The following is a 25,010-nucleotide window of genomic DNA, read 5'->3' as shown; positions in this document are numbered from 1 at the left end:
GGGAATGACCGGAATACCAAACAGGCTTTACAAACAGAATCATTTTACTTGCAAGGTTAGGCTGCATAATTTCTGCCATGTTTACAGAAATAGACTTGAAACAGCCTATTAGAGGGTTTGAGCCAAAAGTGGAAAGCAAAACGGATGATGTAGCACACTCCAGTTCATGCCACATCCTCTAGAAACACATCGTGATTTATACACACGGTGAGTGTACAGAAGTCTTTCACATGAATGCCACATTGGACTAATATCTACAAGAAAATGACGTTGTTTAGAAGCCGCTGCTGAGTGCATGCTAAGTGCCTGAATCACAACATTTCACTCGTGGATCGCTAAAGATATACTAAGGCATCATGTGGGCCAGACAGATCCCAGGTTTAATTTCATAGCAAATTGGTGGCTCTTTGAAGCCTCCGGTTACCACATGGTGACACTGGAAATGGTCTATTTAATACCTGTTATATTGTCACTAGACCCACCAGTCCTTCAGCTGCCCCAAGCCCTCTGTGAGACTGGAGAGGAACAAAGGGAATATGAATTAAGTCTGTAACCGAGCTGGCCCCTGGCATACGTCTGAATTCAGCAGTGCTTTATGAGCCTTTCATCTGATTCCGGTCTGATAATTCTTGGTCTTAATTACAATGGTATGAGGCAGACCTTAGCTGGAAAAAGATGTTGAACATAGGAATCAGAGCTATCAAGAGGGTTATAAAAAAAAACCCTGAGATGAGCTAAGAATACTGCTCCCACATTCTTGATTTATAAAGGGAAAGTTGGAGTCAAGTTGAATATGGTGATATCAGAAAGCACTCCTGGAATCAACCATGTCTTCAGCGCTATGTGTGAGGAAGCCTGTGCAGACTTCTCAGTTCTGATTTTAAAGCAATTTAACAACACATTCCCTGCTGAACACTCGCATCGCGGGCCAGAACTCGTGTCCTCTCTTTCATATCCAAGACAAAAAAAATGTAGACCTATTTGAAAACTGCAATAATGTGAACGGAGCTAGATCCAGAAACAGTCACATCTTATTAAAGCAGACACAGAGCATGAACTGCATGTTTGCAGTGGCTAAATATTTAGAGCAGCGGCAGCAGACATTTTATTTGCCTGAAACACACAAGCACAGTCTGTTGTGCTCATGCCAAAAAGTAATTTATTCAGTACTCAGGAAACTAAGAAGTGGAAAAATAGAACAATAGAAAAGTTATAAACTGAACTGTCATAACTGAAGAAGCTCTATTGATAAGACTAATAGTAAAAATAATACAAGACGAGGCTGAAGATAAAAATAAGCAGCAACTTGTGTATTACTGGGAGAGTTAAATTTGAGTTAGAAATCTTCCCACAGTATGGACCTGATAAGACCATTATCAGCTGCACTGTCATTTTCAGTTTGACCTATCTTTTCAGAGCAAACCAACCAACCCTCCCCCCCAAAACATAGTTTGGTCTAATTAAATTGTACATTTAGATACCATGGAGATATTTAAGGACAGCAAACATAGCAAAATACTGCTATGAGTCACCTGGAGTGAAAGCTTTTGCAAACCAAGCAAGAGTGCAGCCAAAAAGAAAAAAGGGACCAAAAAAAAAAAAACTTCAAACAGATTGATGAAACATCATCAAAATGAAAGTTCCCCCTCAGCGGGCTCATCTCTGCTCTCACAGACATTATAAGCACTCGAAAAGATGCTGTCTGTGGAATTGACAAGCAGGGCCAGGTCGGCTGTTTGATCTCACTCGTAATCATTACGATGCTCCTAATTGATACAAGTTTGTCCTTTGCCGCTGCAAGTCCAGTTAAAACATTTGATCCACACGGTAAATCTCTCCCTGAGAGGTCTCCCGGTATACCTGTCACCTCTATCTCTGAGGCAAATGGAAATGGGTGAGGCTGAGGTCATATGCAGAGTCTGTATGTTTCTACATAAAAGTGTTTGCCCATTTACTGTGAATAGTTCATGCTGACTGCTTCCCAAAGCATACCGCAGTTTTTAACACCGATCAGTGTGTTTCATTCTTTCCATGGAGCCACTGTTTACTGTCGAGTGTAGTTTGAAAATGAACTTGCAGATCTTAAAATCTTGCTCCGGACAGTTAATCCATAGGAGCAAATACTTATTTATGAATTATTGAGCCATTGTACTGTATCGCGGTGTGATAATAGAAATTATTTACCTGCGGATCGGTGAGGGTTAGGCGATGCTGGCAGGAACCTTTGATTCGAAATGAAAAAGAAGACAAATACAATATTCGTTAATGTTACATCCAATTCAACACATCCCAAAAACAATTCAGGTTTATAGAATACATTATCATTAATGCAACAGCTACTAAAAATAAAGCTGAATGCCCAGGGTGGCGGATTAAATTTCTCAAGCAAGGCTCCGTGCTCTGATATAGATTTTCATACCACACTGAAATAAACTGAAACCAGTAGCTGTCTGCGAGGAAGAAAAAATGCATCCATCAATCTAAAACCACATGGGCAAATGTCAAGGAGGTCAAATGTCAAAGGCTGAAAAGTTAAGGAGGCCTGACTTTTGAAATATGGTGAAGCATCAATAGATTTCTGTAGCCACCGTTATATAGTATCAGTGGGGACTGACTGATTGATTGATTCTCTTGTTTGAATGTGCACTGGCTCTTGTCTGCATTTCTCATATGGAGGTAGCAGAACCACTAGAGGAAATTTGGAGTAATAGAGTTCGTGCTCAATTTAAAAAAAAAAGAAAAGTTAATTGAAAAATGATATCATTCCTGCATAATTCCTAAAAATACCGAAACAATAATTAATTCAATTCTGCAAGTTCAACAAACCACATGTAACCACTTTTGATGCAGTCTCTACTTGTCAAAGCCATTCAACTGCAATAAAACCGCACAAAAAGAGAAAGCAACAAATGTAATTCCTTCATATCTGGATTCAAAACGGATTCATGTAAGGGTTTCAATGTAGCAGTGCGACTCAAAACATGGAGAAAAATAGCAACCCACTTATTTATGTAAGGCCTCCTTTTCTGTAATAACCGATCAAAACAAAGCAATGAAAAAGACTGTGTCTGGAAAAGGGATCACTGCGGTCGCCTCCCTGCTGCTCATAATGACAAAGCACAGGAAAATGCAAACACATGTTTCTCACAAATGTTGAAGCGCAACTTTCGCAATTTAGTAATGCATTTTAAATATTTCAAATGCATTACTTTACTTTATGGAGAAGGATTAGGGCCACTTTAAAAAAAAACAACTTGGGGGCTGTGAACTTTTTCTTTTTTTGAATTCTGAGAAAAAAAACACACATTCCTGACAAAATGTACATTTATCTATTTTATTATCTATATAAATTTTAATCTCCCAATTCTGACCTTTTTAAAAAATATTTTTGACTTTTATCTTAGAAAAGGTGAATTCTGACTTTGCTGTGACTTTTCAGAGTGTGGAGAAAACCTACAAAACTTTAATCTCTGAATCCTGATTTTTTTCAGTGTTCTGCGAAAAAAAAAAGTAAGTAGATTTATTTATGTAGCCCCTTTTAATCAGAATCAGAATCAGAATACTTTATTGATCCCTGGGGGAAATTATTTGGGATAATTTATTTAAGATAGAAATAAATAAATAAAATGAACAAAACCTTAAGCTCAGAATTTTGAGTCTTTTTCTTTTATCTGTCTTTAATTTCAACATATTGACTTTTTTCTATTTTATTTAAATATTTAGATTTTGTGACATATTTGAACTCTTTCATATATATTTATGGCTTAAAAACATATATTATTTAAAAATCTTAAAAACAAAAAAACCCCTTTCCTTATAATATGACTACTACACTTGTACTAGCTGACCACACCAAGGTGGGTATCTGTTCACTATTTTCCTTCTAAAATCTGAAAAGGGCTAAAACACTGAATAACATAAAAGTTCACAAAATGCTCAATGTCCAACATCTGCAGCCTGTAGAGGACTTTTATACTTTTATACCAGTTTGAAAGAAGAAAGGAAATTAGAAATGAACTTAAAATATTTTAATTAGTTATTACACTTTTAAAGGGATAACTGGGTGACTTATTACATTTGAGAAATAACCCAATCCTCTCTAGCGTAATCTGTTCTGTGTGGGAAAGTGGGTCAAGACAACTCTGCTATGATGGAGCCCTGCACGAGCCCCATGGTTACACTCTTTCATGTAAAACCATACATGAGTCATGATAAATCGTTTGTCATGACAATCTTGTACAGCCAAACCCTGAACCATAAATGATTATGACCAGTGTCATGTCTTATCAGTATTGGCATTACACAGGCTTTACAGCACGACGGCTCAGGTTTAATATTATCATAGGTCATTTACTGTGCTGTTTGCATTGCTTTGAAGGATTTACGTCCGGCCTACTCACTGTCCAGTTTTCAGTCAAAGGGGCTTATGTCTGCCCCAGAAGAGGAAAGATTGGGGATGGAAACAGTTGAGTCGAGGGTAACACTTTTGCTCAGTCGGGGCGGAGTGGGGGGAGCCAGACATTTAGAAGAGCTTACTGCTGTAGCTTTCACTCTGGCTTTGATTGTCTTTGCTTTGATCTGGTTTTGGGGCGGCCATGTTGTGCAGTGTTATCCTCCCATAATCTCTGCCATCGCTGAAACACTGCAGTGGAAAAAAACACTGACAGGGTTTCTGTGTCTCTGCACTGGGCAATATTTTCACCCCGCACAGTAAGCATGAAGAACCTTATCTATTAATAAAAGCTCAGGGAAGAAACACTTCTGAGGAAACCCTGAATACATCTTGGAAAAAAAAAAATCGTTTATTCATCTGAAGAAGAAAATATTGCAGTTATTTGAAATGAAACAAGCAGGATTCTGGCAAGGTGACCCAGAACACTTTCTTACTTTGCACTTGGACTTCCACGTGCACGCCCTGTTTTGTTAATGAATAAACCTTCGACTTAATCAAATGCAACATTGCTTTCCCTTCAGCAACTAAAACAGTGCACAACAGAGGAGCTCTTATGTGCTGCTTTCTAAGGGGGAAATTTTAGAGCGCTAGCGCTAAAGCAGAACTTCAAAGGGATATTGTGCATCTATCCCAAATTAGCTGCCTTTGCAACTGTCTGAGCACTTTGAGACCATCCTCTGTTGGTAAGAATACATTATCTTGCGGTTGGGAAATTACAGGCATTTGTGTAGTAGTGCACCATGAAGGCTGCTAAAGGACAAAAAACTTGAATATTTCCCACATAAAGATACAAAGGAGACCTAGTACAGTGAACAGAGAACCAATAGAGAAAAGCCCTTATGGTTTTCAGATCAACATTCCCAGACAGACGTGTTGTAAATATATGATACCTCTTCATGCCCAGTGCTCACCCTGCTTGGAGCTAACACAGGAAGAGGGTGCCAAGCAGCAAATACAAGCATCAATACTTGATGGCTGTAAAACTGAAACGGGAAATGAATATACAAAATGTGTCCTGCATTCTTGCAGCTCATGTCTGACATTTTATCACTGTAATAAAAATGTTAAATAAAGGCTGATAAAAAAAAAAAAAGGACCACATGTTAGTTCACAAGCAGTTTTTGCAACAGGTTATTTAAGCCTCTTGTTTGGGGTCCAAAGTACATATTCAGCAAAAATATATTCAGTGGGAGAGCTGTCACGTTTGTTGACACAGTCTTGGAAGACCTTTGGCAGTTTGCACTTGATTTGTATCACCTGCATGTCATTAAACCATGAGCATTTGCTAGCAATGTGAACTACAGTAGAGACAGGACCTACATCATACTGAAATATCTGATCGGACTGCAGCTGAGCACAATACGACACAGTCTTTGGCGCTGTTTTTTTTAAAATCTTAATTACATAAACAAATGCATGATTAAAAGTTGTACCGAAGCTCTGCGCCAGCTGTTTGAGGCAAGCTGACACAGCTGTATACATGTGTCTTTGCACACTAAATCAAATGTCCCATTGTGTTCATCTGGAGTAAATTAGGGGGTTAGAGGGAGGGGCACCTCGAGGCTTTGATATACAGAGGAGGAAATGGGTAATGTCCTGGAACCACATGCAACATCCTAATAGGAGCTGGTGACTGATAAGAGGGAGATAACCAGAACATCCGTGTCTGTCTGCTACCTGTGACCTTTTTCTTTCTCCCTTTAACCAGCTCACAACGTTAGAATAATGCAGATTTGAACATATTTAAGCATACACATTGATCAGTTTGCCCTAGTTTCATGTGATGCTTAATAGTAGCAATATTCATACAATCACTCCCAAGCTCACCACTCACGCCCCCTGCCTAAAGAAGAATAGGCGATTTTTAAGCAAAATGAGTCCAATAACTTCACTCCCTAGGTTTTAACGGCCACAAAATGATTGCAGTGAATGTGGTATTCCAATGTTGTTGGTTTGAATCCCAGCAAGTGGAAGGAAATTTAGGGATTCAGTGACAACCAGGAGCTGGAGAGCTGCAAATATCACACACCCTACTCCCTATAAATTCAGCTGATGTGCTGTGGATGAAGGCACTCAAGCCTCAACCACTGGAGTAGAGCTGGTCGGTTGCCAACAGAGGAAATCTGTGGTTGTACTAGGCAGCTCCTGTGTGAATGTGTAGCAGGGCGTGTCTGAAATACAGCCACTCTACCCAATATTTCAATTGCTTGGACAAATAAGCGCCTAGAATAGAATTATCATTGTTTTACAATGTCATCAAATGAGTCGAGAGTCGCGGTTACAGTATAATTACAATAATCATTGTGGCTATTGTTGTGATTAAGATAAAAGAAGGCTGAAAGAATGCAGCATACTCTCCAGTCACAGGTCTGAGGCGATCAAATCTGAAAACATGGAAGATATGGCTTTTCATTCATTCATTTAAGGGCATAAATCATTCCCTTTGAAGCGCAGCCGAGACTGTTTGCAAGAAACATAAGAAAGCCAATATGGAGAGCAGCTGGTCAATCGAGATGAATATGACCTGCTGTTTGCTGAGAAGAAAAGAGAAAGAAAGGGAAAAAACGAGGAGGTAAAAGAGTGAAAACAGATGAACGCTCCATTCAATAACCAAAATATCTCTTTACGTGCTTGCACGCAATTTCTGTGAAAAACACGATGAGGCACCACATTTTCAGAGAGAAAAACTCTTGGATAGCTATCAATCCACAAAAAACACTTCTTTTTTTAACCATCAGACATGCCACAGCTCTGTAAGGACACACTGTCACATGTTTGTTGCAGAAAGTGCAACTTACTTTGGCCACAAGAGAAAGCCTTGTTTGTAAGTCTTAAATTCACACAGCAGACAAGCACCAAACTTTACATCAGCCAAATGCAATATAAGCAGACTCACTGAACCGAGTTTGCAAAGCTGACCGCAATGAACTGAAATCAAAAAATTAAATCAACTCCCTCTGACTGCGGTCAAGGCAAAACATGAGTGCACAGAGAATTGGTTCGGGTGTTTATCACAGGTTATGCGGCAGAGGTCTGCTGCCCTCTTGTGTAGTGAAAGATAACTACAGCTCAAAGTTTGGCCTGATGCAATACCGAGAGAGAGAGAGGGAGCACAGTAAAAGCTGTATTTAATGTCACACAGTAAAAGCTACTGTTGGCTGCTCCCCTCATTCACAAGGGGTCACCCCAGCAGGTAGCTCCCATTATTTTGCTGTTCCTGCAACAAACCCCGAGGGATTTGTGTCCCCTCCCAGGATCAAAGCAAGGATCTTTCACTCAATGGGCAAACGTGCAACACACTGCCCTAGGAGCCACTCACACAGTATTATCAGTATTCTTATGTCAGTCATCCTGTTGTCTTTAGCGACTTTGCAAAATCTGCTGGAACACATTTGCGAGATAAAGCACATAAATTTGGTTTTCATCTTGCAAAAATAATGCACACGTTCACATTTCCAGGTGTCCAAGATATATTTAAAATTAAACAATTGAGGCAGCAAGGTCTTGGATTTGAATCCACCAGCCAGGTGGCTGTGTGTGTGTGTGTGTGTGTGTGTGTGTGTGTGTGTGTGTGTGTGTGTGTGTGTTTTTGTGTGGAGTTTTACACTCTCCCCATGTTTGCCTGGGTTTCACCCAGGTACTTATGCTTCCTCCCACAGTCCAAGCTCAGTAAACCCATTAGAAGAACTTGTGATTCTAAATTGGTGATAGGTGTGAATGTTGGTGTGAATGGTTATAGATCTACCTTTGCAGTAGACTGGCAACATGTCCAGAATTTACCGCACTTTTTTGCCCTACGGCAGCTGGGATGGTCTCCAAACTCCTCGTGACCCTGAATCGGATAAGCGTAAGAAAATAGACGGATGAAACAACCGATGCAGGAAAAATAAAATTCAAACAACCTGTTTGGTTAACTGAACAACAACAACCTTTAATAAAAGGTCACAGTAGATGGTCAAAGTTAGAATCACAAATGTAGTATCTGTGTCTGGAAAAAGCTGTGCACTGAGCTGCATTTGAAATTCCAAAGATGGCACAAATATTTCAGTGTAAATGTAAACAGGATAAATTCCACACAGGGATAAGAGTTCAAACTAATCTTTTAGTTGTCAGTAATAAAATAAGTAGTGTTGTTAATAGCAAAAATCACCTTTCTTAATCACTTAGCTAGCAATAATTGATTTCATTTAAAAAAAAAAGTTGAAAGATGCCAGAATAAAATTGGTTTGTAGGTTTTTCAGCATTTTAACATATGCTATAAATTGCATAACAGCCCCCTGAAATGCAATCCAAAGGTGAATACATGTAAACCTAACTGTGGATCAGTGCAGCGACAACAAATGGTGGGGATATCTGGTTACAGTATGCAGGAAGGCTGCAGTCGAACAGGAAAAGCCAATCACCAGACACCTTATCAAAATATGACAGCTGGCTGAGTCTGTCAGTGAAGGGGGGAACCTCCCACCCCACATGCTGGCGATAATAAGACCCTTGATATCTGCACTAAGCCAAGCAGTGAGTTCTGCTATCTCAACCACCTCTGCTATTGGTCTTAAAAACAACAAGGCGGGCAGGGTTTTGGGATGTGATCATTAGAACAGTAAGCAACACTGCAGAAGTGGAAAAAAAGTAATATTGCACATACAGTATCACAGCGTATAAAAGGTGAATTATAAAGCTTTAAATACGTCACATCTCTGCTGTCAGAGACACGCAGGTGGAATGCAGAAGTCTCTAAAAGCTGCTGTTTTTCTTTTGCAAAGGAAACTTTCTTACTCTTTGGGCTTGTGATGAATTTTGGGCCTAACACTGGTGAACTGGTAATTCTCTGTGATCTCTGTGTGTCATCGTCTTGACTTTACACACAGTTATATGGCTCAGTTTACTGCTGTGCCCTTTTGGCTCCTCCTGTTTGCCTTCTGTTCTCGACAGAAGTCCTCCATTTATGAATTTTGATCAGGATTAGTATATGTGATGGAGGACTGATTTGCTTTGCGTATGATTTGAATAATAGTGTGCAGACAAGCAATCCTTGAACTTTTCTCGGAGCTTACTTTGCTTTTCTTTGACATTTTTTGCAGAAGGTTTTAATCAACCACCTCCGAGGTTATTCTTCAGGGTTGCATAAAGTAATTTATATTTAAGTTCAAAAATCCTTTAAAGCAATTGCATGTGCTGTAAAGAGCAGTCATTTTGGATCTGTAGTCTGGTGTCTGTTACTGTAAACAGCTCTTTTGGCGCCATTGGGTAACGGAAAGTCTGCTAAATTCAAGACTGAAGGACACCTAAATGTCACTGACCCCTTTTGTAAGCTTTTGGTGGCCACACCCAAAGCTCTATCCTGATTGGAGGCTTCCAGGTGATTTCTGTCCAACAATCATATTGATGGCTACCTGGGGGCCTTCAGAGGATTTCGTGTGAGAAGACGATCTCACCAAGTGAGATGCTGTCAGGAGAGTGGAGAAAATGCATAGAAGACAAGACCCTTCAGGCAGTCGTTGGAAAAGCCATCCATCCCCTGAGGAATGCTGGTCTCTGCCAGAGAAAACAACATAGAGCAATCTTTGTGTGTGAAACAAAGGGCTGGGCTTTCCCATAACAATGCCAAATCATCTGTATCCCCTCTTCCCTAGAGATCCACCTCTAGTGTGACAATAAACACAAACTTGCCCCCAAGAAAGTGAGAAAAGGCTAACATTTCCACTGAATCCAGTGATACAAAACAAACAAACATGGACAGGTGGGTTGGGTCAAAAGACCTCTTGCCCTGCGCAGAGTTGCCTGATACCTTGATGGGGATGGATTTTCTCTTCCTTCTGCTTCCTGAGGTAAAGGGGTGCAAATGAGTCAGTCTTCCAATTAAGGAATATTTGCACTCCTCAGGAACAATCTCCTTAGTGCTCATGCATCTTGTAAAGACGTAGTTTGCCTATGACAGGCTAAAATGAAGGACAGCAAGGCGCTATGCTTGCCCTTGAAGGACAATGTAAACATATTCCTTGTGTTTTGGAAGAATGGAAATATAAAATATTTTTTTAATCTATGGAGGCAAACCACTAGCCTGAAATAAACACCTAAAAAGATTTCGATCTTTTCTTCTTCCTGTGTCAGAATATATGTCGAATAAAATGCTTTTTCAGCTTCTGCCCTCAAAATAACTGACCAGCCAGTGTTTGATAGCAATCATCAGACACCCATGATGTCATATGACAGCAAGGCTGGATACCAAATGCTCTGCTTCGCTGGTCATCACTCCAAAGGCATGGATTACTTCCTCACTTCCTCTAATAATCTTCCTGCATGCTGTAGTTGTGACATTCTTGGCAGCTCTGCCATAATTATTTAAAGAAGGCTATCACTTACCAAAGATTAAAGTATGAGACAACAGGCTTGTTCCTAAGAAGCAAGACACTGATCCAGGTCGTGTGTATGAAAACCAGGAAATGTGAACTGTGAACAAGCCACAGGAAATGATCCAAACTCCAAGCAGACCGACTTTCAAAGATGCACACAGATACGCATCTAAATAGGAACATCACCATACAGTTAGTCTGTCAGACTGAATACCCAGTGTGGATTTGAAGCTGATGTAGGCCTGAGGTAAACTGCAAAGCTTGGATCAGATTCTCCAACCATTCTGCTAGTTCACAGCACAGATAAATAAGCAAAGCCAGACGTTATTATCTAGCCTTTTTCTCTTCTTAGTCTTCCAGCTGCTCCATTTGGGTTCACCACAGATGTACTCATTTCTGATTTTGTCCATTCTAGTCAATGAAGATCTCCAGCTCAGCGTCTTGTCTTTTTGTCAGTACCACTGTCTACAAACCATACATCATAGCCGGTCTCTCTACTATCTTCCCTTTCACTTCTGCTGCTATCTTTCTGTCACAAATCACCCCCAGACTCTCATTTCCACCCACTCCACCCAGCATTCACACTCTTTTTCTCCTCTCTTGTGAACTATCTGTTGCTATGTATGGTTGACCACCTGATGTATTCCAACCCCCACGTTGAACCTATTTTTCACTCCAACCAAAGCAACATCACACACATAAAGACTTTTATCTAAAATTCACCCACTCACAGTCCAGTGGGTACATCAAGGACAACTCGGGCTTCTGTATCTTGTTCACAGTTACTAATCCGCAGACCTTCTGATTGGCAGATGACCTGCTTACCACCTGAGCCACAGCTGCCCTAAACCGACCACACCACACATCTCACCTCTGTTACGCTGTCCTCACCTCCTACATCACCCTCACATACATCTCTGCCGCTCCAGACTTCTTCCTGTAGTACCACAATTCCTCCCTTGGCACCCGATCATCTGTTTTCTGATTTTTCCTATATTAGAAAGTCCATATGAGACTCACGTTACCACAGGAAGATTCAGTAGTTACCAGAAGTTACCAATACTAAAAATTAAAAAGGAATAAAACAAAAAAGAAATGCAGGAATTTTTTTTATCTGTCACCCTAAAGCCAAGCTGCACTGTGCCTCGCAAAAGCACAATGCACTTGCCTCCCTTCAGATCTGCAGGCAAAGAACAAAACCCTGACACAGATGTTACAGAGGAAAAAGAAATAAGAAGATCAAGGAGGTCTTATACCATCTACCACATGGTATTTATACCTGCGAGGCACATGTAGCTGAATGGAGCAAAGCGAGCCACATCTTGTCAGAAAAGAATGAGGCAGCTGCAGTGGTTGTAACTACAGGTATGCTTATTAAAGTTGTACTTACAAAATAACTTATTATTGATTATTTCAACTGTTTGCCGTTCAGAAAAAGCTGCGATGATAGATTGGCAGACAGATAATTTCAATATTTTTATTAGAAACATTAATACTATGTTTTTAGTCTTGCATTTTTATTTGTTTTGTGGTATGTTTTACTCTATTTCTTGTGGTATTTATGGTATTATTATTTTATTTATAAAATAAATACCCTGTCCTAATATGGGTATTTTGAGTTTAAACTAGATTTTATAATACAAAAGTTTATGAAGACAGCTTGGGGTGTCTAAATTAATGTTTTTAAATCACTTTTAAACTCCTTTATGTACCAAATCTTAGTTCGATAAAAAAAAAAAATACTTTACTCTAAGACAGTTTTTAAACCTGAAATCTAGCCTAGTCTGAAATGTTTTACAGATAGATAGAAATATAAAGTTTAAAGTAGATTACAAACAGTCCTCTATGTACTTGACTAGTAAACAAATACAACCAAATCTGTAAAAATGTAAACGAAATGTTCTGCATATTTGATTTGATTTTATCTGTTTTCAGAGTATTTTATATAATTTATTTATTTATTTTTAATTTTTGTTATTTTATGTATGACAAATGCCAGAGGCAAGATTTAGAAAAATCACAAACAGAACTTTTTAAAAAGCATTTGACTTTCAGTCAAAGGCCGTAGACTGAACATATACCAAGATTCAGGATATTTCATATATATATTTTTTTGTTTTGTTTTCCAAGTTCACAAAATCGTTTCACTGACTTTTTTTTTGTTTAACTTACTTTACTTACTTTTTTGAAATTTACTTTGCACTTTTTTTTTTTACATTTCTAGTTTTTATTATTTTTTCAGTTAAATAAAAACAAATCTAGTTTTAGTTTTTTGTCTACTTTCAGTTAACTATAAAAACCTTGGTTATTTTTTTTATAGAAAAACAACATGGTTTTAACATAATTTTCCCTTTCCTTTTCAGTTAAATCTAATAATGATAATATATGATTTATTACTACTATATTTGTGATACTATATCTGTCTATCGCGTACTTGTCATGTATAAATCACACAGGCATACAAATAAACATTTGAAGCTGTGCAATGAACTTGTCAAAGCAGATGTGCAGCTGACATGGTGTAAGGGAACACTAATAGCGTTTGGCTCTGAACGCACAAATGAAATAAAGACTCATTCCTCTAAAGTCAGACAAAAGAGCACTCTAACGGTATCCCACATCTGCGAAATACAATCACCGCGATGCTCCAAAAACGCGGAAGCATGCCTGGTTTGGCATCTGCTCAGAGCCATCTGTGGCCAATCCAAGCCCCTGAGCGCTCCGTGAACGCAGCTGAGTGCTGGTGACGGTTCTCGGGAGCAGCTTAGTCAGAAACAGGAGTGACCGCTAGCTTCATGACAGCCGTGCAGACATCAGTGAACTAGCGGGAGCGGAACATCTTTCGCAGGGAAGAAGGAGCGGGAGAGACAGAGGGAGAGCGAGGGGGCAGCTGGAAGGAAAGGGGGCGGCTACTGGACGTTGCTTTCCTTGCGTTTTAAACCGAGTAAACACTCGCATCGATTTCGGGCTAGCCTCTTTTGAAGACCTCGAAAACATAAGCTGGAAGGTTAGCTAGCCGCCGCCATCTCTTCTCAGTCGGAGCGACCGCCGTGTCTTCCACACCATGGGGAACGCTGCCACCGCCAAGAAGGGCAACGAGCTAGAGAGCGGTGAGTGCGAGCTGTCGTTTGAACTCAGCAGTGTTATTGTGTTGCGTTTAGTCATCTCAACAAGATGCCACGAAGCAGCCAGCTAGCCTGTTATAACTAAAAACTGTTTAAACTACCAGCCAGAGTAAAGCAAGGGAGGGCCGTCCGTCCGTCATCGCCCCCCGCACATTCCCACATTGCACCGACGCTGAAAGCACTATCCGTTTAGATAGAAAAATGAGCATGAAGGATTGTTTTTGTGGTTCTGCGAATATATATCCATTTTTTTTAAAATAGGGGGGCTATTGAAGGTAGCTATAGCTCCAAGAAGACCCCGGGATTGTTGTGGTTTTTTGGCATTCAGGGGGGTGGGGAAGGGGAGCCCTGGCAGTGTTAGGAGACTATTAAAGCCTGTTAAGTAGCCAGGAAAGCAGTGCGTGTCTATTAATGGCTCTCTATGGTCATTTCAAATGTTAAAAAGGCGGTTTGCATGCAAACTGGAGCACAAGAAAGCCTGGAAGAGCAGCTAGCCTGCTAACTTTAGCTTTAAGTGGTGGTGGTGGTAGTGGTAGGGGGATTAGCCCTCAGAAGGCCCCTGTCATTTCATTGCCTCTTGATGGTTGTAGCTTTCCAGGGCCTTCATACACTGACACACTCATCAGCGACTTGTATTTGTCTCATATCAAAATCCCTGCTTAATGAGTAAAAATCCTAAGCCTTAGCATCACCTCGCCACCTCTTTTGTTGTGTCATCTCGAGCTTTATAATGCTTTGGCTCTTGCTGCATATTTGACTGCAGGCTTCTTCTCAACAATAACAACAGCAGCTAGTTGTACAAGACAGAAAGTTTTCACAGATGGTCTTAAATCTGCGGCAATAAACCGCAGGCTCTTGGGTAATTGTTAAATAAATAGACAGTAAATTTTATCTGAAGGCAGCGTAGGATTATTCCTGCCCCGGGCTCTTCACTGCCACATTTTATTCTGGGCTGCATAAACAGCAGCATGACCAAATATGGTGGAGAAATGACAAATGCCCTCTTTCCATTCATAAAGCCTGGACCTGCTGCCGTCTTCCCAGCATTGGGGCCGCACGCTCCCCAGAAAGCACACTTTAATCATGTCACTCATTTGTTTAGAGTCCCTTTGCTAATCTTACTGTGGTAAAGGTCCATCAGGGCTCACTTCTCACACTCAGTGTCATTGACTGGAGCAGCTTGTCATCAGACCTTCGTCAGAGGATAAGGGGTATTACAAGCTTTGAAAGGTTTGACGTAGCTCAGACTAGGCCAGTGTTACTTTGTGCTCATATGCTTTTATGTGTGCAGCTGGTCATCATTGAGCATCCCCTTGGTCTTAAATAATACAAAAAATCCTCCTGTATTTAGCTACAAACAAAAACACGCCCAGTGCGTTTTCTTACTCTTAAAAAAACAACAACACAAAGCCGAGAACCATCTGGGTTGAGTTGTACACTGAGTTTGTTTAAGGTAATGCCACTTTATGATGCAGTGATTGCTGAGATTTATTGACCTGTAGAGAGACACCAGACAGGCCCTGTGCACAGTTCCAAGCAGACGTACTCAGGCAGACGGAGATGATCAGATCAGCTATATTATCTATACTGCCAAGCATTTCCGCTGAATACAACTATGATCCCTAGATCCTGGGCCATAGCTAACTGTTAAACCCATTTAAGCTGACACTGTGCTCCGAGGGGCAGATTTGTCTGGAGTGTAGCCGCCCTGATAAGACGACCTGGTTACCCACAGAGCTGCACGTTACCTGTGTTTACTGTACATTGATGCAACGAGCTGGACCGGTTGGAAGAGCACTGACACGGTCACACTTGGACGGAGAGATTAAACACTTGCCATCATGACACCTGTTTTATTTCACAGTGCGCGTGTACTGTAGTGTAACTGGATAAGCCAACATAACTCAACCATGTCTTGCTTGTGTGGAGTTTGGCATTGATCTCAGAAAGGGCTTGTCGACTGTGCTAACTTTACTCTATAGACACGCAGCATTGCAAAGAGTATTGAAGATTTAAACTGAACAAGCCTAAACCTCACAGTTTGTTTTTTCTAACCCCCGCACTGAATTAGAGTTGAGACAGTATATTCCTCAAGTTTTTGATATAATTTTTAGATGCTTCATTTATTTCTCTAACAAGATGGATATTTTCTTCTAATGTATTTGCAGACCTTGGAATTGGAATTTATGCTTAGTTTGTGATGGGTTATTTAAGCAAGGGTAAAAATGTGTCTTTAACTTTGACCTCTGCAGTTTGGGGCATTATTTTCTTATTTTTAACAGATTAAAGTTTATAAAAGGTCATACTAGAGCTAAGAAAAGTAATTAAGAGAATAGATGATACAAGTTGGCAACAACAGAATATGCAGTGAAACGAAATTTGGTTTTGCAGCTCTACAGATGTTTTAGTTAAAAGTATAAAAATGCATATAAATGGTAACAAAAAACACAAAACGATAACAATAATCACTCAATAGTACAAAACTATTGCGCAGTGGTTCAGCAGGATGAGTGATGTGGCATCTGCAACAGCATCTGCTGTGAAAATGTATAATGGATGATATACAGGGCACTGTTAAATGCAAATAAAATCTGTATGCTATGACCTGCCAGTCAATATATCCAATGGAAACTGAGAAACTGTATTATTTTCCCTCATAAAAATGCTTGTGTTGAACTTGATACCAACAGCATGCTTTAAAAAGTTGGTGAAGGAGGATGTTTACTGCTGTATTGTATCACCTCTTTGTTTTCACAGCCCACTGGAAGAGTTTGGGAACTAAGGAGACCGACTGCTGTTGTTTTGAAAGGGTGCTGGAAGTGACTCGGATAGCACGTGTCTGATTCTTAGAAACCAGAACCTCATTTGACAAAATCACTATACTCATGTTAAAGACAAAAACACCCAAATGTCTTGGTGTCCATAGAGTTTATCAACAAAAAGTTATTGCTAAAAACCTTCAATTCCGACATTGAGGTAGCCACTTATTACTGTACCATAGCTGTTCTTTTTTCAGTGGGAGTGAAAAAAGAAAGAAGATGCTTTAAATAAAAAAAGTTTGTAGTTCAGATTAGATTTGTAATGCTTTTATCTTTGCTACAGATTATCTTTTCAGGCTGATCTAGCACGCATGGCTGAGTTTCTGATACAGCTTTTTTAAAAACACCATAGTAGGCAGTCAGTCGCTTCTTCGATTCCTCACGTGACTCTCAGCTCTGTTTTCATTCCTGTTGCTTCTATTCACTACACATGCTCCATGTTTGTTGACGTGTTATACTTGTTTTTATGTACATGAACTCTATATTTCTCCCTGTCTTCTCTTTTCTATCACGTCATCCGTGTGGGTGATTGTTCCTGCAAAACCTTGGTGATCAATAGAGACCTTTGGTATGCTAAATTCCTCCAAAGATGACCAGAATGGCAAACAGAATTGGTCTTATTGTGAAAACCTGCTAGATGTGCTTGCTTTTTACTTTGTCCTGCTTTGAAAATAATTCAGTGTTTTTTGTTATCTGCATTCTCTCAATCTGGATATCTGCTGTGTGTCCCATACATTGGTTTGTTTATGCTTACCATTTTATGCTTTGTTTGGTAGCCTTCCCACAAACTCCTTGTAAGTGATGCACAAGATGCTCAGATAAACCTTTCCCTCTCATTTCTGAGTGCTGTGGTCCTCTTACCGTTTTTAGTAAGGCTACAAAATAACAGAGAACGTTCTGGGTGTCTTGGAATGCATCACTAGTCTGCTTGTTGTGGATGTTGCTGTCTTGTGTTTGTATTTTGTCCCCCTCTTTAAACTAAAGTATGTGATACTTTTAATATATGTTTTAATTCATATCCAGATGAGAGTTGATTGCCCGTATTGTTCTCCTCATTTGTTCCTTTCCCTTCTATAACAATGCCCTTTGTTCTTTTTGCCAAATATAACTTTTGTACTCATAAGCCAAGCTCTTTTGGCATAAAGAAGTGTGTGCTGACCGCCTGTCTGTGCTCTTTATCTTTTAGTTAAAGAGTTTCTAGCCAAAGCCAAAGAAGATTTCTTACGGAAATGGGAATGCCCACCACAGGTCAGAATCTCGAAAAGTTGAACTCGCTATTTAAAGACTTGGCACACGAAGCAGGCTAACATAATGTTGTTTCAACAGAGCACGACGTGCCTAGATGACTTTGACAGATTAAAGACGCTGGGTACCGGCTCGTTCGGTAGAGTCATGCTGGTGAAGCACAAAGGAACAGAGCAATACTTCGCCATGAAAATACTGGACAAGCAGAAGGTCAGTGGCAACACTGTCAAACAGACAGTAGTGTTGACATGAGCGGGAACCACGCAGTGACGATGAAAGTGAGGTGGCGCTAAACACATCCAACAAATGGCTGCTAATCTTCTTAAAAGAATGACATTATAACCCGTTCTTGTTGTATTAAAAGGGTTACTGGGGGACACAAGTAAAATAAATTATAACTAAAAGCTGCCTTTGCTTTCAGTGTTCAGCTGTTGCTAATGTTAGTGAGATTTGCCCGGCAAGGTCATCTTATCTCTTTATCTGTCAGGTGGTGAAACTCAAGCAAATAGAACACACATTAAATGAGAAGAGGATATTACAGGCAGTGAGCTTCCCCTTTCTCGTCAAACTTGAGTACGCATTTAAGGTACAGTATGATTTTTGGCATTATATAATTAAAATTCCTTTATTTGAGTCTCAGTAAAATTAAAGTGTGTTTTTTGGCCCCTCCCCTCTTGTTTTAGGACAACTCCAATTTGTACATGGTAATGGAGTATGTTCCAGGTGGTGAGATGTTCTCACACCTAAGACGAATTGGAAGGTTCAGGTTAGTTTTCTTCTGCAGTCTCCTGCGGTTTTGATTCGTCATATAGATTTTCTGATATTACTCGCGCGTGTTTGTTTACGACTCTAAACAGAATTATCTCTTCTTCCGTTCCAGTGAACCACATGCGCGGTTTTATGCCGCCCAGATAGTGCTGACATTTGAATACCTCCATTCACTAGATCTCATATACAGAGATCTGAAACCCGAGAATCTTCTCATTGACCACCACGGCTACATTCAGGTGAGCCAGAACGCAGATCAATACACCATTCTGCTGTGTTTTCTGTGTGTCCACACTTGCTGAATAAACAATGTGCGACTGACTTCCAGGTGACAGATTTTGGATTTGCTAAGCGGGTAAAAGGCAGGACATGGACGTTGTGTGGGACACCGGAGTACCTGGCTCCGGAAATCATACTCAGCAAAGTATGGACGTCATTTTGTAACTTTATTTTTTCATTACTTTTCTGCACTGCATCAAAGCATTTTTTCTTACTTTAGTCATTATTTGATTAATATTGAAAATCATTGATGCCACACAGAAATGTTGAAGCAAAATAACATTAAGCTGCTGTTGTGTGACTACATAGGAAGAAAAGGTTTACAGCTTATCTTTTAAACAGCTTGTCTGTAGGACTGCAAGAAACCTCATCACCGGTTCCTTTCTTGACATGTAGGTGAGCTTTAAGTGTCCGCTGCAGCTCAATGGAAGTGGACCTACTGCCTGTGTAAATAAGAAGGGCACATTCTAACAACACAAAACTTTTAGTTATAGGTGATACAGTAATAAAAACTCCTGGGCAACTTTAGGTACAGATCTCCATTTGGCTTCAGAACTAACTGAATTCTTCATTTTATATAGATTCTGTTCTCATAAAGGGATGGACATGGTCAGCAACAATACTCTGTGATGTTTAAACGATGCTCAATTGGTACTCAGGCTCAAAGTGTGCCAAAGAAATATCCCCCACATCATTACGCCACCACCAGCAGCCACCAAGGCTGGATGAATCCATGCTTTCACTAAAACCTGACCAAATTTTGGAGCAGAAATCGAGACTCATCAGACCAGGCAACATTTTTCCATCTGCTTTTATTCAGTTTTGGTGAACCGGTGTGATTTATAGCCTCAGTTTCTTGTTCTTAGCTGACAGGAGTGGCACCAGGTGTCCTCTTCTGCTGTTATAGCCAATCTGCTTCAAGGTTCAGTGAGTTTTGAATGCAGTTGCTGTTGACTTCTCATTCTCTTCTGGCCTTTGGCATCAACAAGACATTTTTACACAGAGAACTGCTGCTTTCTGCATTGTTTCCCTTTGTCAAACCATTCTCTGTAAACCCTAGAGTTGGTTGTGTGGGATAATCCCAGCAGATCAGTTTCTCAAATCCTCAGACCAGCCTGCCTGGCACCAACAACTATATTAAGGTCTAAGTCACTTAAAACACCCTTCTTTCCCATTCTGATGCTCAGTTTGAACTTCAGTAGGTTGTCCTGACCATGCATAAATGAATTGAGATGTGCAGTATGATTGGGTGATTAAACATTTGCGTTAATGAGCAGTTTTGACTGAGCACGTTTATGAGTACCGTTTCATTTCTGCTAATGGATGCTTGTAAAGCCTAAACACTGGTCTGTAGATGAGTCATATTTTACAAAAGTTTCTATGACAAAAAAATAAAAATCCTCATTAAAAGAAAAAGACTGTTGCAGTAATTTATCTAGAGAGGGAACAGAATTGTCTGTGCTTGCTATACAAATGTCTTATTTCTATATACAAAGTTCCAGTTTTCTAACTGCAGGTCAGAGTAAAATTAGTGGTGAAGTGCAGATTCTTACAATGCAACTAACCAAAGCTCCTCAGTGTTATTATCCAAGTGCAGCTGCGGGAGCCATTTGGAAGTTTTCTCAAGTGATAAATTATTATGAGAAAGTCTTAAATGTCTTAAAAACAGCCTACTTTTTCTCCAATTATATACTAGAAGTGTTTTTCTTCTTGTGTGTTTCTGTTATATTAACATGTGTTATGTTCATTTTAGGGCTATAACAAAGCTGTGGATTGGTGGGCCCTTGGAGTCCTCATCTATGAAATGGCAGCTGGCTACCCTCCTTTCTTTGCAGATCAGCCTATTCAGATCTATGAGAAGATTGTGTCTGGAAAGGTAAGAAGCTGCTTCTTTTGGAAATGCCAACATGATGGCATGAGGAGCAACGGTCATGCATGATAGCTAAGTTAAATGAAATGTGCACGACTGCTTTAACTACTAGAAATGAAATCCTAACACTTGCGGCCTTTTCAGGTTCGGTTCCCGTCTCACTTCAGCTCCGATTTAAAGGACCTGTTGAGAAACCTGCTGCAGGTGGATCTGACCAAACGCTACGGCAACTTGAAGAATGGAGTCAATGACATCAAAGGACACAAATGGTTCGCCACAACAGACTGGATTGCAATCTATGAGAGAAAGGCAAGATACCAAACACACATTGAAGTGACACCATACAGAATTAGCTCGTAGAGTTAATTACATATCGATTTACACGCATATTTATTTATTTATTTATTTATTTATTTATTTATTTTCTAGAAAGTTTCTAAATACTCTTCAATCAGTTTTACTACACGGTCGTTTCTGATTGTCGTTACTTAACTGTTGCATGCACAGTATTTACTTAATATATTTATTTTATTTTTTAACTGGCCAGTAAAGGTGTGGGGTTTTTTCACTTGGAAATCACCCAGCTTTACTGCACATGGTGCCACATGCCAGTTTGCAGGCGTGACAGTGATAATGGACTGTTTGGATAAATCTAATTAGTTATTTAGCTTGGGCTTAAATCTTATTGACTTCCTTTAGTTTAGCCTAATATGGAATCATTATGGGTTTTTTTATTAACTTTGTTTTTGCACTCTTCTACCTGTGATTTGTTATAAGATGAAAATAAGCAGCGTTCTCTGTTTAAGTTAGTCCAGTAAAACTCCAGAGTAGTTCCTCATGAGCAGAATTGCTTCCTGGGGTTTTATGAAGTAAAAGTAAGATAAAGAGCTGCAAAAAGGAAGAGAACCCGTTTTGTATTTACAGTGAAGTTGGAGCCTTTTCTTTGTGGACAGAAATTCAGTTGCTTTGCCTTTAGTATATTGCTGTATGACAGTGTTAGAATGTAATATCTTGGGCCAATCACTGTGTAGTCTCACTGTAAGTTGGCGGGCACCCATGCTGAGATTTTATGAAGTCCCAGTGAACAAATATCCTATTTGAATATTCTAGTCCAGCTTATATAAGCATATTTTGTTATTTTTGCAGAGGTCCTTTCTTCTCTTTGACCATTTTGTTTTAATATGTATTTTCATGATGGAATAATTATGGAAAAAAAAGTAGACATCTGACTACGACGAAATGATCAGATTAATTGTATAACATTTGTTTCTGGATCCTGGCTAATGTCACATGCTTCTGCGTGTAAGGTTATTCTCTGACATGTAGTAAATCCAGAGCAGAGGGAGTTGAACGGGCAACTCTGGAAAAAATGCCAGTTTTTGTCTTTAAGATATACACGTTGTGTTGTACTGAGTGCATCTTTGAAAGTAGTGTTCAGTAAGTGATGTATTGAAGCATTACAGATGCAACTCTGTTTGAGAAAATCATCCAATCACAGTTTGTCTTTAGTCTCAGTTATGTGTATTATGTATTTGAATAAGCTGCAATCATATGACTTCTGTTAAATAATGGGTAAAATTAATGTACAAACACAGTACAAAGAACAAGTTAAAAGAAAGTTAAATATAGATCATATAAATTATATTAATTTTATCAAGGATAATGCTTTGTCCGAAGAGGTCAAATATACAGTGTTTGCCAGATGGCTAATTTTTAACTGTTGTCCACAAGCCAGATGTAAACAAACAAAAAATAAATAAATAAATAAAACATACTGTGAATGACTTAAATTCAGTGCATCATTTAGAAGAAAAATAAATATTTATAAAAATTAAAGTAGAACTTAATGCATAGTTGAGTCAGCGGCTTTCTAAAATTCCTGTTAATTAAAACATCTTTGCAGACAAATATTTCAGTGACCTAAGTGCGTCTCCTAGAAGCAAAATGTGAAGTTTTTCACTCCAGTACCATGGATATGAATGAAGCTTGGAGTACCAAGTGCCCGACAGACAGTGAGATCATTTGCCATTTCCCCTGCAATGTTTTGCATACAGGGCAGGTATTACCACTTTGGAAAAATAATTGCGTTGGGGATAACGGCTCTTTTGTCCCCATATGTTGATCACTTTCCAGAAGCCTGCATTACTCACCCTGTTTTTTTAACTCACCTTATTTTTACAAACGTCTGAGTTGATGTTGGAAAATTCTTGCTAGCAGCCATTGCATTGTTTTTCCTTAGCCTTCATGCATTAATTATCCTGCAGTTTGTGATGTGTTTTCAATAAGGTACTTGTGCTGCTTTGCAGCACAGACATAATATGACTTGGCTGACGTTGCTTGCCCTACATCCAAAGTATTTCCAAACTATGAATGATGATCCGCTTCTAGGGACAAGCTCCACGTCGTGCTGCGCCAGACATTTAAATTTTGTTTCAGTGGTCTGTTACCTGGAGTCTATCACCCCAGTCAAGTGCTTTCAGGAAATGTGATGCTGAACAGTTATGGGAAGTCAAACTCTCAAATGATTGAGATTAAAATTTGAGTCATTGTGCAGCCCTAGTTAAAATGTAGCTATACAAAATCCTGTTAAATTAGAGGGGACAAAGATGAAAGTACAAGCGATACCAGAGGTACCCATTAACCTGTAACATATTTGATACATACAGTTTTTCATCATCATTGTGATTCTGCTCTTTTGGGGGGGTTTTCTCCCATAAAACCTAAATAAATTGGACAATACACTTTTAAACAATAAATTGCAAAAATTGTCAGAAGATTCAAGAACAAATTCTCTGAATGATTTCATGGTTAGGGCTTTAAAGGGTTAACTCTTTGCTATGCATCAGCTGGTTTGTACAGTGTGTGTCTGATTATGTATGAAGGCACAAGTGTCTATATCTGTGGTATGGAAGCTCTTCAGATCAGATGCTTTGAAGATGATTTTTAAGATGGGATTAAGATGTTTAATCAAAGGATTCATGCTTTTGTGCTTTGTTGTACTCATAGGACGTGAATAAAGTAGTTTTAGGAATGAAAAGCAGACTTTAGAGGGAAATTTAGATGTGTGTGTGCTCTCGTATCTGCACACCTGGTGAATTGTTTTACAAACTGCAGAGTTGACAGTTTTTGTTAAGTTATTAAAAACTGCCTCCATTGTAGAGGGAGAGGCTTCAGACACTAGCTATCTGACAGGCACATCATTTAAGTTGACAGCATTCGGGGTTTGCCAGGACAACAGATGCTGTCTACATTCACTGTAATACAATACAGTCTTGCCTGCTCTACTGACAAGCCAGTGTAGGCATCAATATAATATAATCTCACCCAGTAAAACAAGTCTTTCTGTTCTTCTGCAGGTTGAAGCTCCATTCATACCAAAGTGTAGAGGGCCGGGGGACACCAGCAACTTCGACGACTACGAAGAGGAGGAAATCCGCGTTTCTTTAACGGAAAAATGCGCAAAGGAGTTCGCAGAGTTTTAGGACGTGAGAACATGGATATATCAGGGAAAATAAGGGGATCTTTGCACTCTTCTGAAGACTTGGGATGGAGCAGAGACCATCTTTTTCAGATCTACTACATAGTCCCTTCATTCCACAAGGCTGAATGAGGTCGCCATGATCCTTGGGTGCCGATAACCTGTCACCGTCACATACACCTGCATATTAAAGCAGACACATCACTTTTCTCTTTCTTTCTTTTGGTTTTTTTTGTACTTATCCATTTTTTTTACTTTGAAGCAGTTAGTCTTGGATGTTGTTATCCCCTATAAAAATGTGATATTTTTCAATTTATGAGGAAAAACTGACAGTGGCCAATAATGATACACACGTTTTGGGTCGTAGGGATTCCCGTTCAGTTGTCAGCAATGTAAATTAAGAGTGTGCATCACATTTAGATTTTGTCTTAGGTGCAAATCTGTCCAGACATTTGACAACTTTGACTGATTAAAGGATGACCAAATGGGAAAACGCTAGGTGACACAAGAAGAGAGGTCCTTTCCATTCTTTGCTTTAAGCTTTAGAGAGCCAAATCCTTAGATGACCCCCTCACCCCCATGTTCACTGTCTCCTTTGTATCGTGACCCAGGCACAGCAA

At 39.6% G+C, this 25,010-nt stretch overlaps 1 protein-coding gene across 2 annotated transcripts; it reads left to right on the top strand.

The window, feature by feature from the left end:
* Positions 1–13,437: 13,437 nt before the first annotated feature.
* prkacbb (protein kinase, cAMP-dependent, catalytic, beta b) lies at positions 13,438–24,516 on the top strand. Of its 2 annotated transcripts, none has more exons than XM_084912465.1 (10): positions 13,438–13,916; positions 17,937–17,998; positions 18,077–18,205; positions 18,483–18,581; positions 18,679–18,761; positions 18,876–19,002; positions 19,092–19,187; positions 20,796–20,918; positions 21,057–21,221; positions 24,269–24,516. In XM_084912465.1, exons 1-10 carry the CDS (start codon positions 13,871–13,873, stop codon positions 24,392–24,394), a joined length of 1,056 nt encoding a protein of 351 aa, XP_084768591.1. In that variant the 5' UTR covers positions 13,438–13,870; the 3' UTR covers positions 24,395–24,516. The 2 variants fall into 2 exon arrangements, with proteins under 2 accessions (XP_084768591.1, XP_084768592.1); XM_084912466.1 differs by lacking the exon at positions 13,438–13,916 and adding an exon at positions 13,923–17,318.
* The last annotated feature ends 494 nt before the right edge of the window (positions 24,517–25,010 follow it).

Source organism: Perissodus microlepis, chromosome 18 (genome assembly GCF_051167445.1).
Source record: "Perissodus microlepis isolate ML-2025 ecotype Zambia chromosome 18, ASM5116744v1, whole genome shotgun sequence".
NCBI lineage: Eukaryota > Metazoa > Chordata > Actinopteri > Cichliformes > Cichlidae > Perissodus > Perissodus microlepis.
This window is presented reverse-complemented; position numbering and strand designations above follow the sequence as displayed.